Below are 22081 nucleotides of genomic sequence, written 5' to 3' on the forward strand. Positions count from 1 at the left end.
TTAAAAAAAAAGCTAAATGAATTTTTTTTAAACTTATATTGGACCATATAATTTGTCTAATTAAATGTCCACACTTTGGTTGTTAGCTTCTTCGTTGACATGCATTCAAGTGTACGTTGGATTTGTTTTATTTTTGTCAATTACTGTAATTATTTCCTAATTAGGAGTTTCTTCACTCCCATTATCAGGAATCGTAAAAAATTGAACAATAATTGAGGCAGCTTCTTCCATAAAACTAAATTTCATTCCTATATTACAAAAAAAAAAAGAAAAAAAAAAGAAAATCCCTATATTACACTGAACTGAGAAAGCATGACCAAAAAAGACGAACCTAAACAAAGAAGATTTTTTTTTTCAATTTTAGATAAAATGGTCACACAATCATGACCTTTTTATCTTACTTATAATCAAAGGAAAACTCCGATAAATAATACTTATGGCTCTGATTTTCACCACCATATTAATTAATCCTCAAAGGGAAAATTTATTTCCTTTTGAAGCCATCACTGCGATACTTCAATTATTTGTGAAACGTCCTTTTTTATCAATAAAATATAATCTAGCTCGATACTATGATCACTTGGAGGTTCAGTTTCTGTCTCGTTGAGTAGCAAGAATAGCATCAATTGCCTCTTTTACTTGTGAAATGTCTGGTGCTTTTCCACCTTGTGTAGGCCAAAATTCATCTGTTGCCAACACCTATATTTAATAACCACGTCACGAGTTTAACTTTTATACATTAAACAAGTATAGAATAGTTAAATATTATTATTATTACATCGATAATTACTCTTATATTATGTAATGAAGTTAGTAAATCAAAATAATGAAATAACTAACTTAATTCAAGAGAAAAAGTTTAATATAATTTGTAAATATTTACCTTCACTTGCAATTGAAGAAATTTGACGTAACCGATTGCTTTCTCTAACATGGTGACCAAATCAACCTGTATTATGAACCATGAATATTTATGATCAATTTCTATAAGATTTAATTAGCAAAAAAAGCATTGAAATTATTAATTAATTAACCTTGTACATACCTTGGAACCATTTGGAACAAGTTCTTGTAGTATCTTAAGACGCTCACTAATCCGTTCTCGACGATTCTACAAACAAACATTCTTTTTTTAATCTTAATAAACACGCAATAATTCAAACATTTTACAAATTAATTACTTCAAAAATAAGCAAATGCAAACCTTGGCTGCAATACTCTGTGGATCCTTTGTACCAATTGAATTATTATTATTATTATTTGGTTTCCCCTTTTTTGAACCCGCACTACATTGCTTCTTATTTGTTTGCATGCTCTCTTCCTGCATTAAATTAAATTAAATTAGAATTTAGACGTTGTGAGTTTTGAATTGAGACAGATTACTTTTCAAGTGAATATCAAAATGTATTTTTATACGTATTTTTCGTACATATAAATAGGTTCTAGCTTCAAACTACTGATTGGATCCGCCACGGGATACGTTACAATCTCATTACAAAGAAATGTCATAAAAAATTTGGAAAACTTAAATACCAAGAAGAATATGATTAAGGTATTGAGACATAATATAATTGGATTATTAATTAGAATTGTGATTTCTGTAAGGGCTAAATTTCAAGTTTCATGATCGTCACCTATAAAAATATAATATATTTTTTTATGTATTTGACCTATAAAAAATAATCTGACATACCGTGGATGGGCGCTTATTGAAACGTGATTCATCAATATGAGTAGTGGTGCTTGCATTAGCTTCAGAATTTAACCATCCAAATGGTATTCCATTATTATTGGAATTGTCATTAATCACTCTAGGACTAGTATTACTACTTCCCTTAGGAGTAACACAATTCTGATAATGCAAATTATTATCTTCCCAAACAGATCCTTCAACTTGATTAATATTACTAATCATTCTTGGATTTGGGCAAAATCTTTCACTTTGTTCAAAACTCAACAAAGATCCATTTGCTGAATGCATAAAATTACCATAAACCCCTTTGAAGTTAATAACAGATTGAGCATTGGAATTGGAACTACTAGGGCTAGAAAGGGAAGAATTAGAGCTGCTTAAAGCAAAATTCTTGGCTATTTTTGGACTTGTTTTTTCTGAATTTTCACATTCTTCAAAAATAGACTTTGGAGGTTCTTCATGGATCCCATATAACTCTGGGGATGAATGATCATTGATCCCAAATTCACCTTCATAATATTGATCATAATTATCAACCATGCCCATTTTTGTATCACTCATAATAACATGTTCTTTTGCTAGTGCCATAGACATATTTATGATTTTAGAGAATTGTGGTGTATATAGAAAGAACAAAGAAAAGATCTTAGAAGAATATAATAAGAAGCTAGATAGCTCTAAATTTTGTTTTGTTTTGTTTGTTTCTAGTGAAAAAAGGTCCAATTGTCTTATTGGAACAAGTGTGGAACTAAGATACTAGAGTATATATAGATATTGCAATGTAATTCCAATTTTACAATAAATATCTATTTCATTCGTTTATTATATTAAAAATAGATGTTCACATTTTAATTTACTTATTCAGTTTGAATAATCGATAGATCATTTATCATTTCATACATATTTTACCCTTATGGTTAATTTTGTAATATAATAAAATTGACATTCCATTTTATTTAATATCGTCTTTATTAAAAATAAATATTCATTAATATTTATCATTTCACAAAATCAATACATAAATAACAGTATTCTTTCTATTTTACCCTTGAAAAATATGAAATTGATCAAATTGAGAAAACTAAGCAATTTATTTATTTATACGTATTGGTTAAATTAATTAATTTATTTAATTTGATTTTTTTTTAAAAACACTAAATTAAAGTAAAATGATGAACTTACCTCATCTTTTAAGGGAAGTCAAATCTAAAACAATAGGAATTAAGTAAAAACAAATTTACCGGATATATCAAGTCAAATATGAGTAGGAATAATGATTTAATATATATATAGAGATTGATAGTAATTAATTAGCTGTCAGAATAGAAAGAGATAAGTGATTAATAGTATAGTTAAAATAAAATAAAAATCAGCAAAAGCTTCGGCGTTTCTTACGCAAAACCCACGTCTCAGATTCCAAAATTAATACATTTTTAATAAGTTTTTTTTTTCAAATTCCAAAAATATGGACTTTGTTTTGTTGAAGTGTTATTTCCTACCAACTTTCTTTGGTAGATAGCACGTGGATATTTTATAATTATATTTCACATTCCATTTAGCTAATTACATGCTTTTTTCCAGCCTAAATTTGTTTCAAAAATTCTTTTTTTTTTGTGTTTAATTGAGATATACTTAACATGCTGACAGATTCACTTGGAATTTTATTTTATTTTTTAAAATTATTGTCTGATCAGTCATTTCTTTTTAGAGATATTGCACAAGTACACCTTCTTAATCTATGTTCGAAATCTCAAACACACACTTAAACTATACTAAGGTCCTATTACCCATCTGAACTTATTCTATTAATAATTTTCTACCCCTTTTCGACCTACATGACACTATGTTGTGGGCCCAATGCTGGTTGATTTTTTTTCCAAGCTAGTGCTATGTAATGCCGAAAAGGGATAGAAAATTACTTATAAAATAAGTTCAGGAAGGTCATAGAACCTTAGTATAGTATAAGTGTGTCTCTGAGATTTCGGACATAAATTGAGGGGATACTTGTGCATTATTCTTTCTTTTTAACTTAATTTTCGTGATTTCAGATTATATATTCGTAATATGAGCTATATATTGGTCATTATTCATTCACTTTGAGTTCGAAATAATAAATTAAATCTCATAAAAAAAAATAGATGCATGATTTCTTAGTTCTGATTTTCTAGTTATTTTTTATAGTCAAGTTAAGTTTAACACTAATATGTTAAGTTCATCACAATTATTGAATTTTGGACTCTCATATTAAATTGCTCAAGCAACGAATAATCGATAGGGTTTTACATTAAAATTTATAATTAATATCTGTACAATTTGGGATGAGTCAAGTTGTATTATTTTGAATAGCATGCAGCACCCCAATCAGGTTAAATATTCAAATAATCAAGTGGTTTGCATGGAATTAATTTCTTTCCAATTATTGGCCTTAATTAATATTGGGACACAACTTCCATTTTGTTGACTAATAGTGGCACTGTTGCTTCTACTTCTAATAAATAACCTCTCTCATAAAAGTATTAACACAGTTTATTCGTTTATTTTTACTTATCTATCATTTAATTTAACATATCCATTTAATTTACTTTTTTTTTATGATATAGATAGTTTATCAAAGTATTCTTTATTAAATGATCTCATGGAAAATAAGTATATAATATTAAGAGTAAAACATAAAAAAATATAATTTTTTATATGCTAAAAATGACAAATAAATATATAAAAATCTATTTAAAAATAAGTAATAAATTAAAGTAGACAAAAGAAATATATATAAAAACACATGTCTAGTATATGCTTATTATTTTGAAGTTTAAATAAAATTAATTCTTTTATTGTTATTCTAACCTTAATAGTTAATTGTTCGTGAAGATTATAAACACTTAAATATATTCTACCACATGAACAAAGTAAACTATTCAATGAAATACAGATTATACCTTAAAATATAAATAAAAATATAATAATCAAACATCACTTTTAATTTATATTATTATTAAGGAGCATGTAAATAGAAATTATAAATAACATATCAAATGTAATTGCACCAAAGATAAATGAAAGATGCAATAAAAATTTTGAGATTATGAGTAGATCACAAATATTTTTATAACCGTTAGTAATTCTTTAAGAAGTTAATAGTAATATAAAATTACTAGTAATAAATGAAGCAATTTTTAAAAATGAAATTTGTGAAACCCAATGAAGATAGTCATCCACATGTTTGTGTGTTTTGTGACAGACAAGACGAAATGGGGAATGTGAAAATCAAAGCTGGAATTGAGAAATGAACAAAATTCCATGTCTCAAGGACATTATGTTCTTTTTTTAAAAAAAAAAAAAAAAGAAAATTTCATAGTACATTTTATTTAAGGCGATATTTCCAATGTATTTTATTTGTCATATTTTTAAAAAAGTGATTTGATTACTTTATCTTTCTTATGTTATAATTTTATTTTAAATTATTATTCTATTTTTTACTATATTAATCTCTTTATACTGTAATAAAAATAACTTTGACGATGTTAAATATTGATTTGGTATCAGCTAAGTACCATAGAAATAATATTGCTAAAGGCTTTAGGAACATATTACTATAACAAAAATAATCATTAGCGATAATTAATTTTTAATTGTCACTAAATATGTATTTTTAGCGGCAATTGAGTAAGAATAAAGTAGAAATAAGTAACTAATTTTGTCTAATATTTTAAAATACTGATAATTATTTTTGACGTTAATTTTTAATAAGTATTAATTATATATGATAACTAAAAATAGATCCAAAGGAGTAATACTACATGTACTTATATAGTATATATTGTACTATTTACCCCATGTAGACCGTAGTACCACCCTTTATAATAGTTATTACAAAAACCCATCTTATCTGAGGCAGATAATATGTATGTAAAAACATCTTTAATAGACAACTAATTAAGCCTCAATAAATTACACAACTGAGATTTATTGAATTTAATTAAGTCTGGATCCCTTTAATCCTGCTCTTTTAACATGGGCTACTGCTACGTGTCACTGTGATAGCACATGGACAGAGACATCATTAGAATTTATATTGTTGTTTAATTATTAGTAAAATAAACTTCAAGATATATACATATTCAGAAATACAGTAGGAAATTTGTTAATTCGTTTAACAAATAGTGTTATGAATGAAGACAATTAATTTAATTTACTCCAACTTATTTTAATTTTGTGTCATATCAATTCACACATGGTGTAGATAAATGGTCATTATAGTTGTACCAATTTGGGAAGAAAATTGGTCTAATTGGAATATGTGCTGCAACTTTTGCATTTTAACAAACATGGAGTTGGAATTTTGATTAAATGGATTATGAGAAAAAATAATTAAACACTTGAACAAGCCAATAGGGTTAGGGGTGGGCATCCAGTGTTCAATTTTAGGTGTCTCAAATTTATGATTTCGTGTTACAAAAGGATGATCTGCTTTGATTTGACATGGAATTTAAGAGTATAAAGAAAATTTTTATATCTTGTGGTCCTAAATTAAAGTTATGTTAAATGTATAAAATTATCCTTTGATCTTGTGGGCTTAAACATGCTACGTAAAAAACTGAAATTAGAATATAACCAAAAAAAAAAGAAGAGGTTATTCTTTTTTAAACAGACGAAAATGAAAGGAGGTCATTTTTTTAAAACGAAGGGAGTAGTTAAAAGTAGATATCAAATATTAAAATTTTAAATTTCAATTGATAATTTGGGAAAGGGTAAATTAAATTTCATTTTTACTTTTTTTTATGTGGACACAAGATATAATAGAAAATTAAAAAGTAAGAGACATCAAGAAAAGCAAATTGATACAACTAAAAGATATATATTTAGATTCTTCATGCTTATTCTTTAACTTTCTTTTTGGACTTGTACTAATGAGTAATGAATATGTTGTTATATGACCTTTATTAAGTAAATAACTTGATACTAGGAAAAGACTCAATACCAAATGATACTAATATCGCATACCAAACGCAAACCCAAATACCATAATTCTAAAGTTTTACTCACCAATACCATATCAAACACCAGATTACCAAATAATCAAAATTCAATTTGTTTGTTACATGACCTTTCATTAAGTAAATAATTTGATATTAGAAAAAGACTCAATACCAAATGATATTAATGTCCCATACTCTTATCTACAATGTTAAATTTGAATGTATGAGTATATGTGATATATTGCTGGACAAGCAATAATATACAGAATTCTATACTGTGATCCAACAGTTCTTAAAAATTCCAGCTTGTTCCAAGGATCTCTAGTTTGTAGTTTTAAAAGGACAAAAAAATACAATAAAAATAAAAAGAAGATTATTTACACAAAATTTCACGAATATAAGTTGCATTGTGACCTGCTTTAGTTTTCAGATAACTAATTATACTTATTATGAATTAATTAATGCAATAATTATGATCAGATACCTATAAAAAACACTCATAATATGGTCTTGGGTAATCTGCATTTCTCACCTTAAGGTTCTTGCATTTGTGAAACCCATTTCACTTATTAGCAATTAACATTAGAGCCAACAATGCAACAAAGGGCTATAAGAAGCAAAAGGTGTGCCAAAAACTGGAAAGACATAAGTATTTTTATCAAACCATAAAGAAACTATCCACGACTACAGCAAAACTTGCATGTCTTTGACAAGGCGGACACTGTCTGTACCAAGTTACTACAAGGAGCAAAAACTTACATGAGACTAACATACATTTATGCGTAGTTAAGGTGAGTGGAAACAGATATTGGACTCAGTTCTAGCAAATGCAACATATTCCAACTGATGAACTAACCCCAGCAAACACAATTGGCGTTCCATGGTTTTCATTAAGTTGCTTCACCTCTGCCAACAATAACCGCTTAAGAAACTCACTGTGCCACCGAGCAGGGGGGAGCTTGAGCTTGAGCCAATGGCAATGTAGCAGCAGGCACCCTGCATATATAAGAGGATCTGTTGATTAAGAAACTTAAAACAAAGAGTTACCAAAAAATATTAAAATTGGTGATTGTGAATATGAGAACAACTTGAAGAGTACTTGGGTCGTTAAAATAAATGAGGTAGCAGGACTATCATTAAGAGAAAAACTCATAGTATGGTTGCTATCTAGGAGTAAGATTTATATGATTAGTTAGTGTAATCAGTGAGTAGTGAGAGATGGAGAGCGCGAATTAGTCACAGAAATAGAACATTTGTTAGATCTCTATGAGTTCTAAATATTATAGTTCCTGATACAATTTATACTGTCACTAATCACACTAGGTTCTCTTGAAGACAAAAAAGCAAAACACTGAATAAATTCCTCTGAAGAAGTCAAAGCGGAAAACCTCATGAAAGCAAAAACTCTCAAATGAGAATGGCCAGGCACCCACAAGTAAACAACATTTCCTGCATTTTCTCTTGTATTTTTCATCCATCTTTAATTGAATGGTTCTCGTTCAACTAGGTTGTTTCACAAAATAAACTCTTTTTCTTCTCCAAGTTTTTCTTTATCTTAGCTTCATAATAAGTTTGTAATTGAGAACCACTTACATGTTTGTTACTCATTCAACTTAGAATGTGACCAACTTCTTCCCTTGTCAGGGATTTTCTTCCCTATCTTCACTTCATAATTAGACAAGAGTCGCAGTAGCTTTTCAAGGTAGCCCTTTGACAAGTAAGTAACCTTAAACTAACAAATGCTATATTTTTATCCCAATACATTGCAAAGGAAGTAACTGGTATTTAGTTAGAAGGCTAATGTGATCCGAGCTTTAAGCAAATTAGCATCTGTACTAACAACCAACATTTATCTTTTTCCAACTTCTTGTTCCCTCCTCGACTTGGGTACAATTTCAAGAACGAAGTTAAATTTTTTATTGCATACAAGTATAAGTGGCATGTGGGACTACATTAAGTATGTTGTTGTATTCAAGTATAAGTGGTCTAAAATAGATATTTATCTTTTGAGAATTTTGAATATTTAAACATAAAAGAGGGCCTTGTGGTAGTTCTTGTATAGGGAATTTAATTATTCTGCTGCTTTCTCATAAAATAAATAAATTAGAAGTACTAAAAACTGCAGAAGAGAAACTTCCTTTTAAAAAAAACTATATTGTTGATAGAGACACAATTACATGCTTGCGCACTAAGTGCTGGAAATGTGTAGTGCATACTGCTACATGAACAACACAGTTTTGATGTGTCACAGCTTACATGGACAACTAATTAGGAAGGTTAGGTGACATATATGGCTAACTCGATAAATTAGTTGATATTAACTCATTATATTAACCATAAATGATTGATGGTGCAGGAGAAGCAAGTAACAAATGCACTACTGTGTTTTTGCAAAACTTTTGAGGACAATAGTTTTACAATTGTGTTCCTCTCTATAAGATATTTATAATACGGTCTACTAATAAACTTATGACTTGATACGGTATCTATGACCAGAAACCAATTTGCTAGAGTCGGGCTGTAACAACTAAAGGGTGTGGAAGAATGTAATCCTGAGTGGCAAACAGATAGATTTAGTCACTCATGAAGGGGAAAAGGAGGGATATAGACGGCAAAAGGAAAAAATGAACAGAACATTTGTTTGATTGTTTGTGAACATAGAACAGACTTCTTAGACCATCTCTAACCCACCTCTATTTTACTCTTCATTCTCTATATTTGGAGAGTAAAATAGAGAATGGACACTCCAACCCATCTTTATATCACTCTCTATTCTTCAAATATAGAGATGTGAATAGTAGTTCTCCAAATTCACTCTCTATTTTACTTTTTGACTATTTTATTATTATTATTTCTATTACTTTCTAATTGACATATACTTTTACATATAATGTCATTAATTAAATATCTAATATTCATACTTCTTTTTAAATGTAATATAATATTATTGAAAAAAATAATTATTTAATATATAGTACTTTCATCCCGAATTAATAGTATTTTAATTTTTTCTAATTTTCATCAATGAGATAATTTGATTTTATTATTAATTTTCACTATAAAGAATAAACACAATTAAAATGATAAGATGGAAATTTTAATTTAAAAATAAAATATATAATATGATAATTTAAATACCACATAATTATACAATACATAATATTATAATTTAAATACAAGATAAAATACAATACATAACATAATAAATTAATTCGGAATGAAGCAAAAATCATACCGAAAAGATGTTGAACGTGCATTCGGAGTTATACAATCATGTTTTGCAATTATTATAAGATTCTCACATTTTTGAGAAAATGAATTGCTACATGAATAATAACTACATGTATTATACTGCACAACATCGTAATTGAGGGTGAACATGATCTTAATGCAACAATTCAAGATGTCGTAGAGGTTCCAACTCCAACGACGGAAATGGTGGTAGATGAACATCGCCGATTTGAATAATTTTTAGCTATACATAAAAAAAAATAAGGACGATAATGCTCATTTTGAATTTCATATGAATTAATAGAGCATTTATAGAAGCAACGTAATAATTTCAAAAATTGAGTGCTTATGTAATTGTATTGCAATCTTATTAGAATTTGTCCATTAATTTGTATATTATAAGCATATTTTCTTGAAATTTATGTTTTTTTTCCTTAAAAATTTCAAATAAAATATCATTTTATATAAAATGAAATTTCGAATATATCGTAATTATTGGGGGAAAAAATAAGGGATTTATATTATGAAATAAGAAAATAAGAACGAAATAGAAATAATAAATAAAATATTGAAGAGAGAGAAAAAGATTCCTTTTTAGAGAGTAAAATAGAGAACTGGGTAGGAGTTGGTTGTCTGAAAAAATAGATAACTCTATATTTGAAGAGTAAAATAGAGTGTAGGGTTGGAGATGCCTAATCAATAGCAAACCTAATTATCACAAAACCTTTAATAGCATTCTATGTCTACTTACCATACAATTATCTAGACATGTATAACAAATATAGAAACTTTCTAACAAGTTAGAAAACTTACTGAGGGTCAACTTGCACATTTTTTTTCTTTGCTTTCCTCTTGTTTCGCCGTTTCTTTCCAGAAGTTGAGCAAAGCAAAGATGGATCCAGGACAGGGGGCACAAATACTATGGGAGGCGCCACTTCCACTGTTGAAGATCCTGACTTTGGTCTTTTAAATAAATGAAGCTGACCTGGTGCCTGAACGTCACTAGGTTGTCCCAAACTATATGCTAAAAGTCCACTATTAGCCTTTTCCCCAGCACCTTCACTAATTTCAGCTTCTTTTCTTTTTTCCACATGAAGTGGACGACCAAATTCCATTGGCAAGAAGCCAGCATTAACATCACCTGTATCCTGAACTTTATCTAGTGCAGCATAAAGCTTGCCTTTAGACCTAATGATCTCAAACATCACAGTTCCAGCACCATTTTCTGCAAAATAAGTGATGAAAAGTTAACACTTCATTACAAGGAAGCACTTGAAAGATTAAATATTGAGATCCCCTTCCTTTTCCGGAAGAGGTTTTGGGAGAAGGTGGTTAACCTAAGATGGAAATAACTGCAGCTCGAGCTGCCAGCTGTTCAGCTTCTTTCTTGTTTTTCCCGATTTCTCCCGTATAATGAATACCATTGAAGAACGAGGTAGACTTAAAAACAGGAAGCACTGCCACAGATTGACTTGTCTGATAAGTAGGTTTCTCCAGGTTCATTTTAACAGCATACTCATTTAGGATAGACTTGCAAAACACTGTATCCTAGAGTACATAAAGGTAAAATAGTATTAGAAATATGAAAAAGGATATATAATGCAGACTGTCAGAGAACACCTTCCAGTTCCAGCTTTGGTGTAAATGGATATAGAGAACTTTTATAGGGTTGATTTGACCAAGAGTTGAAACAGATTGGGATCAATTGATCTTTGGAGCATAAGTTTAAAATTTCAGAAACTATAGAAACAAAGAACCTGTCTGCTAGACCTAAGATCGGACACCACACTAGTACTGAAGCCCTCCAATTAGCCTCATTCTCTGGCTCTTTAACACATGATAAATAAATCAACCTACTTTTTTGAAACAGAATGTGCCCATCTAATATCCAAACGCCATACTAGTACAACAGCTATAACTGAAAGCTTTTCCATTAAGTCACATTCTCTGGCTCTTCAACAATTCACGCATAAATAAATGAACTTTTTTAACTCAAAATGTACCCTATACATCCATATATGCAAAATAAAAGTGAACATAAATGTTCAACATCACAGTGCTAGAGATAAATAGTCTATTCCCACCCACTCTCTCTCTCTCTCTCTCTCTCTCTGAGTTTCTTGTGAAAAATCAAGTGTTATTTTCTGACTCCACCTATATACTGAAGAACCAGCAACTATGGAATAGGTAAATGCAGAAATAAAATATTTAACACAAGATTTTACTGGAAAAACCCCTTCCCCAAGAACAAAAAACCGCGACCTGCCTTGTAGTATTTCCCTCCCAAACTACCACTAAATTTGAGTCACTGATTTATGTTACAACTCTATAACCACAGGGTTTACAACTATAGTACCTTTTCCCCTTTACGATTTGTCCTAATTGTATCTCACTTCTTTCAAGACTCTACTTAGTGAAGGAAGCCCAGACAGTTCCAAAGTCCAAACAACAGCTATGACAAATAGCTAGGAATGTAAAGGTTACAAGTTATGCTCAACGAAACAAACTAGACAACAAGAACTGTAATAATAAATCTGGATAGGAAGAGGTTCTTTTGTCGTTGCCAGGTGACTCACCTCAAACCAAAAAAAACTTTGTGATAAGACCTTGTTCTTATTCTCTTTGTATGATCTCTTTTCTCACTGAGTGGATTCCTCAACAACATCAACATGACGCTTTATATAGTAGTAGATGGTCATTTTTTGTTCTCCCAACTCAACATGGATTAGTTCAAGAATTCAAGAACCTAATCCAAGTTTCACCTTATTTCCATCGTTCTTTAACGTCGACCTTCTCTTATTATTAAAGCTTCTTCCATGTGCAAATATATTGCTTCTTGTTCCTTACTGCACCAGATTACGTAATCGTAATTTCTCAAGGAATCCTTCAGTGCACTTGGAATCTGTTTTGCTCTCGATCAACTGTCAACTTCAAGAATCAAGACTAATGTGAAGGACCTGGTTTCTTCAAGCCTTGCAGTGTACTCTTGATGGAATCTCTTGTAGTAGACATATTAAGGAATTCGTTCTTTGGTTGTTCTCAGATAATCACTACTAGTCCTTATTTGAGACATGTATAACATCTGGTTCTTGTATATGTTTGTTATGTTTTCCTAATCATCTATTAATCATCAAAACTTCACATTGTTAGCTTAGCACATAGCTTCCTAACTCATGGCTCTTCGCTCAACAATTTTCCCCATTTTGATATTGGCAAACCCATAACAGAATATAACTCAATCACTGTAGTCGCATGCGTACTCAAATGCAAGCTCCCCCCTAGAACCAGCTTCATGTTGATCATCATGACTTAGTAAGATGTGAACTCTTACTCAAGTCTTTCATGAGACCAACCTTCACTCACCGCAACCTAGTAAGTAACCAGGTTATGTGAACCTGAACAAATCCATATGTTTCTTGTACCCGTATCAGGTTCAATTATAACTCTGCACATGGACCTTGTTCTTTTAACAGTTGTCTCCGGTACAATTACTCCAAGAACCAGGTTCTTTGACTTCTTTCTTATCAATGATTATCAGAGTTGTTCAGACAAAAACTGTGGTGGAAGGTAGCAGGTAGACATTGGAATTAGTCAAGAGTAAGTTGACTCACCTACCACGTTTTCCGGAAGAAAAGGGAATATCCGAATAGTACTTTAAAATTGACTAATTTTCATATGACCGTTAGCAAAAAAAATGCTTTTTATCACTTACAACTGAACAATATATGTGATTGAAGTTGATAATATATCAACTATGGTAAGTTAAAAAGGGAAAGGTCTCCAGTGAGCTCATATATATTACATAGCATTAAGGTGCCCTTTGGTAGTTGGATAAGAAACAAGTTATCTATGTATTGATTTTCGTCTTACTTATATGAACTTTGGCTGATAATTCAGAAACCCGCATAACTCATACCTGTATAAGTTGTGAGGGAATCTATTTATCATTTTATGCAGGATAGAAGAAGGTGTAATAGCTAATATAGTGTTGTGAAAGGCGCTCGCCATAGCGCCTTTGGCGAATGGCGAGGCTGTGTCGCCATTATCCACTGAGGCGAGGCGACCTCAAATAGGCGAGCCGAGGCAACCCGAGGTGACCCAATGGCGACGTAAATGGCGTCGCCATTTTGATTTTTTTTTAAAAAAAGTTTTAACTTAATAATATTAGTTTTTTTTTCTATTTTCAAACTTTCATCAGACTTTCGTGTATTCCTCTTCTTCTCTTCCTCAGTCGCTGCTCTCTTCTTCGTCTCTTTCCCTCGAGTTGCTGCTCCATTCGTCTCTTTCTCTTTCACTCTTCACTGCTCCCTGCCTTCACTACTCTTTTTTTTCCTCTGTTTTCTTCGCTCTCTGTTTTGTCTCGGATTACAGTAAAATGCTTTCTGCTTTCACTGTGTTGTGACTGCTGTCCATTATTTTTTTGAAAAAAAATTAATTCTTCTATAGTAATCATTATAGTATTTGTAATATATGTAATTGTTATTGAAATTTTGAATATTATATGCGCAATTACATGTTTTTAATTTTTGGTATTAATTGGCGCCTCGATTCAAAAAGGCGAGCGCCTCGCTGCGTGGCGAGGCAGGCCCTTGTCGCCGTTTGTCGCATCTCGCCGTCCAAAACACTGCTAATACATGCATAACTAATCCTTGCATAATACATAGATTCGCTCATAACTAATACATACATTAATAATACTTGCATAACTCTAACCAATTACCAAATGACCTTTAAAAGTTAAAGCACAGAGGTAATTTTTTACACTTTACACATAATTTTGTCGGAAGTATCTTCTAGTCCTACGGGTTCTCTCAGTTTATTGACAAACAAATTTGTGTTTTACACTTCAAACAAAGAGAATCATCCTGTTTCACTCAATGAAATTGGTAAATAATCTACCAAAACTATGAATTTTTCAACCCGTAACCAGCTTGGTCTAACCATTATGTGGATATGAAAGATATTAACTAAACCTGCCCATCAAAATTACAGCTATTTCTCAGAAAAAACTTGTGACATGCCACCATCACATCTTCTTCCCAGGGGCTAAAGTACAAAGCTATAGGAACCTATTCATCAAGATCAAAATACTTATAGTTACTTAATTCCACCGCTCAAGTTAAATTCGTTGGTGCAGTGCCAATTAAAACATGACAATGGGTAATAGAGAGCAAAAACAAGAGTACTTCCTCCGAAATTAAGTTGACTTATATAGAAGGTGAAAAAAAATTCTTCAGAAGAACTGGTACTTGGTAATTACTAGGCTGTACTTTGGAAACTGATTATACTCTGAAACAACATTTGGGACAGAAGAAATGAATATGATACTGTAATGCCTCAGTATACACCAACTTATATGAAGGGCATGAGTACACTTTTTTTTCATTTTACAGCTTCCATGCTTTTCATCTACTGACCCATTCAGTTGGAGAAAGAAGAGAGTTTCATCACATATTACAACATTATCAGCGTCATAATTCAGGATAATCATGAATCAACCTTGTTAACCACAAGATATCCAGTACTCTAACCCTAATGCATCGCCCAAAGATATAATAAAATTCAAGGCCCATTTATGAAAGTGAGCGTCACTTTAAAATCATGCATGCCTTAAATAAGATGTTCCTTTGAGAAAATCACCTAGCAACTAAATATGTATTTAGACTCTTAAAAAACTGAATAGCCAAAATATATTATTTAGCAAGAACACAACAAACCTCACGAATAAGAGGGCATCCCTCATGTTTAAGCTTTTCTTTCACGCCAATCAAAGCAACTTTGGCGGCATCGTGCTCTGCAGCCTTTACATGTGAAAATGTGTTAGGAGAGGTATACCAAACCCCATCCACCAAAACACTGGATCTAAAGAGGGGTGCATGCGGAGGGCCTGCATTGACAGTGTGATAAACAGGACGACCTAGGGACGACCGCTGGGTCAACTCTTGTAGGCGATTCTTGTGAATGAATTCCACATGAATATCTACAACGAGAAATGACAATATCAAGTCAGAGTGGAGCTAGTATCATAAACACATTAGGTTGCAAGAGTTTCAAACATGTTAAACCAAAAATATCTGTTGTTCGTCGTCTTCTATAAAAAAAAGGGGGGGGGCTAAAGAGCAAGATTTGAATAACTGTTTCTATTCAAAACATATATACAATCATATTTCTGAAAACTAATTTGAAAACCTACTGCATTCTTCATGTTATATACACTAGCACACACCTATATATGTGCGTACAAACCAAATAAATCATGCACTGATTCTTCAGATAAATCTTTATCCAAGAAAAAACCTTCCAGGGTGTAGGGTGTAGGATGCATCATCCTGCTAATTCAGCACCCTAGGCTTCTACTCAGTTCATTACTTTTGTAAACCATTCAAGAAAAACCTTGCAGTACCAGCAAGGGGTAGGTGTGATGGGAAGAGAGAACATAACTCCCGATAGGAAGAGCTCTAACCCCTAACTGGGCTTACCCCACAGGAACTTGGACGCACCACTGAGTTCTTAACACGAGATGCCCATAAGCCAGGGGAGAAATCCCAGTACTAGCATGATTTCTTCTCTACTCCTTATCAGAAGTGTTTCTTTTCCTTTAAGGAAAGAAGTAAAAACAAAGAAATCTCATTGTTCTGATGCTACTCTTGAAGAACCTCCCTAGTTCACAAATTATAGACACAAAACTGATGCTCCCCTAGATTAAGGGTGTTTTAATTGTGAACCAATTTTCTCATGTTCGGTTGGTCAAATATTTTCGAAAACATTTTCTCTACGAAAACAAGCTCCTTGAAAATGAGGAAAACAAGCTCCTTGAAAATGAGGAAAATGACTACCTAATGAAAGTAGGGAAAACAAGTTCCGCAAGTGCCATTCCACATTGATTGTGCCCTCTCCAGCCTCAACTTTATCTTCACCGCCACCCCCCATAACCCTCATCCACACCACCTCACACCTCTACCTTCCCAACTCCCATAATATTTTACTGGATTATATCAAAAATGCTTTTAGGATAATATATTTTTCTTACCTACCGAACACAAAGAAAATAAGTAAGAAACCACTTATTCTCCTAGAAACCCCTGTTCAAGAACACAAACATCCCGTATAATAGCAAAAATGAAGAATAACCACAAAAGCCCATTTTCTATCACCTCTCAAGTCAAATAATACAATTAACAGTTTCTACGTTGATGGGTTTCACAGATCCAGAAACCAAACACCTAAAATAATATCAAAAGAATACTATCTCTACCAGCACTTGACAGCAAAACAGAGAAAGAAAAAACTTACATCGACGCCGTCCTTTTTCAGTTTCAGAAATGTTTGGTTGAGGATTTTGAATAATCACATGTTCGGCCATTTTGATGGACTGTTCAGAACTTTGAGTCACAGAATTCACTTCGGCCATTTTGATGGGCTGTTCAGAACTTTGAGTCACGGTATTCACTTCGGTCATTTCGATGGGCTGTTCAGAACATTTAGTCACAGTATTCACTTCGGCCATTTCGATGGGCTGTTCAGAACTTTGAGTCACGGTATTCACTTCCTCCATGGTTGAAGAAGATGATATTTCTCAAGCTGTTGTTCTAGAGTTCACTGAAAGAGAAGGCAATTTGTATCTCTTGGTACACACTACACTAAACACACAACATTTTGCAATAGGCTAGGTTAATTTCTCAGTCAAAAGAAATTGGGATTTGAACTCATATAATGTTATTAATCAATCATTTTTTTACATATATTTGTAATACTGTAGAATATAATATTGAGTTGTCGAGTATTTTTCTTGAATTTATTATATTATATAGTTAAATTTTAATAGACGTAATTATTAACTTAGTACAATTTGATTATGGAGTATTTCTCTTGAGATTTATTACATTGTATCGTTAAATTTTAATAATTAATTACTTACTATTTTATTTCTTTGTTTAATTAATTATTTATTTTATTTCTTTGTGTAATTAATTTTTTTTTAACTTTATCTTATAAAATAATAATTTCTTTTTTAAAATTATCTTTACATTGTTGATTTGTATAATAATAAAAAAATATATATATAATTTCGTATTCATCAAAATAACATATTTTAAAATATAATATGATATAAAACGATCGAAATAAGTTATTGGTGAAATTTTATTTATGATTCATAATGTATTTGTTACATATTGTAAGCTAAGCTTTTTTTATTAGTAATTAATTATATTTGTCAGTTCTGATTTTAAGTAGTAATCAGTTAATGCAATTTACAAATATATTTGACGAATTGTGATTAACTATATTCTCGTGCGATTTGTAAGTTGAGTTTTTGAATTAGTGAAATAATGATGTTTGACCAATGTGATTCTTAGTCACAATTAGTTAATACAGCTTTTAAGTTACACATGACAAATTATAATAAACAACATTGTTAAATTGCATAAGACTCTGTCTCATGCGATTTGTAAGTTGAATTTTTTGAATTAGTAACTAATGGTATTAACCAATATGATTTTTAGTCGCAATCAGTTAATGTAATTTATAAGTAAATTTGACGAATTGTGATAACTACATTATCGTACGATTTATAAGCTGAGTTTTTGAATTAGTGAATAATGATATTTGATCAATGTGATTCTTAGTCGCAATTAGTTAAGGCAACTTTTAAGTTATATATGACGAAATATAATAAACTACATCGTTAAATTCATAAGACTTTGTCCAATGCGAATTGTAAGTTCAATTTTTTGAATTAGTAATTAACGGTATTAATCAATATATTTTTCGTCGCAACTAGTTAATGCAATTTATAAATATATTTGACGAATTGTGATACATACATGTTTAAACATCTGTCTCATGCGATTCGTAAGATGAGTTTTTGAATTAGTGATTATGATATTTGACCAATGTGATTTTTAATCGCAATTACTTAATGCAACTTTTAAGTTATATTTGACGAATTATAATAAACTAAGTCGTTTAATTCATCAGACGCTTGTCCCATGCGATTTGTAGATTGACTTTTTGAATTAGTTTTAGTAATTTTTGAAAAATGTGACTTCTAGTTGCAATCAATTAATAAAATCTTTAAGTTATATTTGACGAATAATAATTACTATATCATTTGAACTTATAAGACACTAGTCCCATGAAACTTGTATGTTCAATTTTTCAATTAATAATTAATGATATTTGTCAAATGTAAATTTTAAACGCAGACACAAAATTCAATTTATTTTATATTTTGACAAATGGGGATAACTATAGTTAAAAGTTAAATAAGTTTATATGTTAATAGTTAAAAGTCTTTATTCTATGATAACTTAGAAAGAAAAGTTAATAGTTTATTTAAATAGATGAGGACAAAAAACGTAAATATTAGAAATAATCTTTATTATTAGCACGTAAAATTAAAAAGTACAAAGTCGATTTTCATATATAAGTATTTTCAATTTACTTATTTATGTCGATCAATTTATGAAAACAAATTAATATATTTTTTCTATGTGCAATTTGTAGATGATTTTCTCCTTTTCCTTTGTTTTTATTGTCACCGAGCGTTTCAAAAGGACATAAAATTAAGTAATTAGACATAATCATGAAGGTCATGAAATTAAGAATTTATTTGGCCATAAAAAAATTACTGCGGGAAAAAATTGCGACAAATTAAAAAATAATTTCTTATTATATATTTCTTGAAAAATATACTTGCCAAAGACCTCTAAATTTTCAAAAAATTGTATTCAAAGTATTTGGGCCAAATTTTTATATTTAGATATTTTTAAAATCAATAAATTATCCAAATTTTTATATTTTATATTTTCAAATAACCCATCATTTATTAATTCTTACCAATATTTATCAATCGTATTACTCCATTAGTAATTAATGATCACTCTTCTCTGCTATTTATACAAAATTTGGAGAGAAAAAAATACTTCAGCTATTTCATTTTATATAGTAACATTTGATCAGGTACGAAGTATAAAAAGTAATGAAGACTATAAAATGTTTATCAAATTGTCATTCAAAAAAATAAATTCACTTTTTTGTCTTCACATAAATATATTAGAATACTATCTTTAAAATTAAATAGGATCAATAAGAATAAAAGATAAATTATACATTTAAATACTTACCATATAAGGAATATGACACTTTTTTTTGGGATTGACCTAAACGGAAATGATGCCACATAAATTGAGATGGAGGGAGCAATTTTTGTATAGGGAAAAGGCTCAAATATAAACTTTCAGAAAATGCTCATTTATGTCATCAATTAAAAGTTTGACTCATTTATACTATTACCGTCAACAAAAAACTCATTCATTCCATTATTTTTTAACAGTGGTTTTGCAAAACTATTTTTGACACGTGGCAATTGTGATTCAGCCACATTATCAATTTTTTTAATTAAAAATATTATTCAATTTTTATTCAGAATTTTGATTTTTTAATTTAAAAAATGATGACGTGGACAATTATTATTCCGTCATGTCATCATTTTGATTGAATTTTTGTTCAAAATTATGTTTTTTTTAATTCAATATGTAACAAGTTTAAATATATGATTAATGTATCGTTTTTGTCATATTATTATTTTGTTTTTGTTAATTGTTATAAGATTATTTTTTCAAAGTATATTCATTACAAAATGACAATACAAACTTAAAAGCATTTTTAATAACTTTTGAACTTATAACTATATATCATACTTTTTTGAAATAGTCAAATATTTTTCTCAAAAAATGACAAAATGAGCTAAGTTGTGAATTTGGATTAAAAGAATATAAAAAGAAAAAAATATTTAACTGACATGTAGCTGGAATAGCTCAGTTGGTTAGAGCGTGTGGCTGTTAACCACAAGGTCGGAGGTTCAAGCCCTCCTTCTAGCGATTAAAATTAATATTTTTTAGGAAATTGGGCTGGATTATACATGAACCATGTGGGCCGCATCATCTGATTTTGATACCAGGTGCAACAAGACAGATTCGGGAGCTCATTCAAAACCAGAGCTCATTCAAAATCAAAACCAAAACTTTCATATATAGTCACTCAAAAATTAATTAATTATTTTTCATAATTATAGTTTGATGAGAGAGGTATATGTATATATATATGACAAGAGAGAGGGAGGAGACAGACAAACGATATTGGAAGAGGGAAGAGAGAGGCAAGCGAGAGAATGGGAGAGAGGTGATGTGTTTGTATATATGACAAGAGAGATTGAGAGAGGGAGGAGAGGGAGGAGAGGCAAGCGATATTCGAAGAGGGAAGAGAGAGGCAAGCTAGAGAGTGGGAGAGAAGTGAATTGTATATGTATATAGGTTAGATAATTGTGTATAACACATGCAATTGTATATATGACAAACGAGATTGGTGAGAGAAGAGAGGTGTATATGTATATGTATATCGGTTAGCTAATTGTATATTATATTTATATATTCTAACGAATTATACATATACAAACGTGTTAATTATACAAACTCACAGTCAGCCTACATAATTAATGCATATTATTAATTGTGAGTGATAATTATTACAAATTATAACCATGATGAGTAATTAAGTAAATTTAATTTGCTTAACCATATAATATTTCTATTCAAAATTATCAATTCGATTAACAAGAATTCCTTTTTAGTTGTTTTATGATGTAAACAAACAAAAAAATCAACAAATATAAAGTAAGACCTATTTTTTCCCTTCTGTTCTTGGAATATTTGAAGAGAGTTACCTCCCGTCGGTCCTTCACCAATAATGGCATAAAAAAGAATTATTTATACATTTTTCAACAGCAGACCAAATCAATATACTGAATTACTTTCGAGTTCCGATAAAAGTATTTTAGTATTCTATTTGTCTCAATTTATTGCGATATTTTTTGAATTTTGTGATTTAAATAATTTTATTTTATAATCATGAATTTTTCACACGTCTTTAAATTATCTTAAATTATCAATTATTGTGATTTATGATATTTTTTACGTAGTTTATAAATATACAAATTTTATTTCAAAATAATTGAAGATTTCACACGCAAAATTATGATCAAACATAAATTATTTGACTCTCAAAAAATGAGAGTACCTCGTAAATTGAGACAATCAAATGATTGGGATAACTTGTGTGATCCTTTACTAAAATCAATTTTCCCTCGGTCCAACAATTCACTATTAATTTGACACACTCA

At 30.2% G+C, this 22081-nt stretch overlaps 2 protein-coding genes and 1 non-coding gene across 4 annotated transcripts; 1 reads left to right on the forward strand and 2 right to left on the reverse strand.

The window, feature by feature from the left end:
- Positions 1 to 201: 201 nt before the first annotated feature.
- Positions 202 to 2425, reverse strand: LOC101248268 (transcription factor RHD6-like). The gene is made up of 5 exons (XM_004233572.5): positions 1694 to 2425; positions 1205 to 1321; positions 1046 to 1111; positions 884 to 949; positions 202 to 699 (listed from the first exon to the last, which is right to left on the reverse strand). Exons 1-5 carry the CDS (start codon positions 2285 to 2287, stop codon positions 589 to 591), a joined length of 954 nt encoding a protein of 317 aa, XP_004233620.2. The 5' UTR covers positions 2288 to 2425; the 3' UTR covers positions 202 to 588.
- A 4870-nt stretch (positions 2426 to 7295) lies between these two features.
- LOC101257125 (double-stranded RNA-binding protein 4) lies at positions 7296 to 17678 on the reverse strand. Of its 2 annotated transcripts, none has more exons than XM_004231942.5 (5): positions 17194 to 17678; positions 15618 to 15880; positions 11238 to 11448; positions 10714 to 11125; positions 7296 to 7665 (listed from the first exon to the last, which is right to left on the reverse strand). In XM_004231942.5, exons 1-5 carry the CDS (start codon positions 17453 to 17455, stop codon positions 7602 to 7604), a joined length of 1212 nt encoding a protein of 403 aa, XP_004231990.1. In that variant the 5' UTR covers positions 17456 to 17678; the 3' UTR covers positions 7296 to 7601. The 2 variants fall into 2 exon arrangements, with proteins under 2 accessions (XP_004231990.1, XP_019068083.1); XM_019212538.3 differs by lacking the exon at positions 7296 to 7665 and adding an exon at positions 9815 to 10144.
- A 3031-nt stretch (positions 17679 to 20709) lies between these two features.
- TRNAN-GUU (transfer RNA asparagine (anticodon GUU)) lies at positions 20710 to 20783 on the forward strand. Its single transcript has one exon. It is a non-coding gene; the product is annotated as a tRNA-Asn (tRNA).
- Positions 20784 to 22081: the final 1298 nt, after the last annotated feature.

This window comes from Solanum lycopersicum, chromosome 2 (assembly GCF_036512215.1).
Source record: "Solanum lycopersicum chromosome 2, SLM_r2.1".
NCBI classification, from domain to species: domain Eukaryota; kingdom Viridiplantae; phylum Streptophyta; class Magnoliopsida; order Solanales; family Solanaceae; genus Solanum; species Solanum lycopersicum.

What these genes read in the sequence shown, in the direction of transcription:
- LOC101248268 (XM_004233572.5), bottom strand. Translation starts at nt 2,287, where the DNA reads ATGTCTATGGCACTAGCAAAAGAACATGTTATTATGAGTGATACAAAA. An exon ending in TCAATAAGCGCCCATCCACG is followed by an intron (nt 1,322 to 1,693) that starts GTATGTCAGATT and finishes AATTTAATGCAG; the next exon opens with GAAGAGAGCATGCAAACAAA. An exon ending in TTCTTCAATTGCAAGTGAAG is followed by an intron (nt 700 to 883) that starts GTAAATATTTAC and finishes TATTAAATATAG; the next exon opens with GTGTTGGCAACAGATGAATT.
- LOC101257125 (XM_004231942.5), bottom strand. Translation starts at nt 17,455, where the DNA reads ATGGAGGAAGTGAATACCGTGACTCAAAGTTCTGAACAGCCCATCGAA. An exon ending in GATGCCCTCTTATTCGTGAG is followed by an intron (nt 11,449 to 15,617) that starts GTTTGTTGTGTT and finishes TATGTACTCTAG; the next exon opens with GATACAGTGTTTTGCAAGTC. An exon ending in TGCAGTTATTTCCATCTTAG is followed by an intron (nt 11,126 to 11,237) that starts GTTAACCACCTT and finishes CTTATTTTGCAG; the next exon opens with AAAATGGTGCTGGAACTGTG.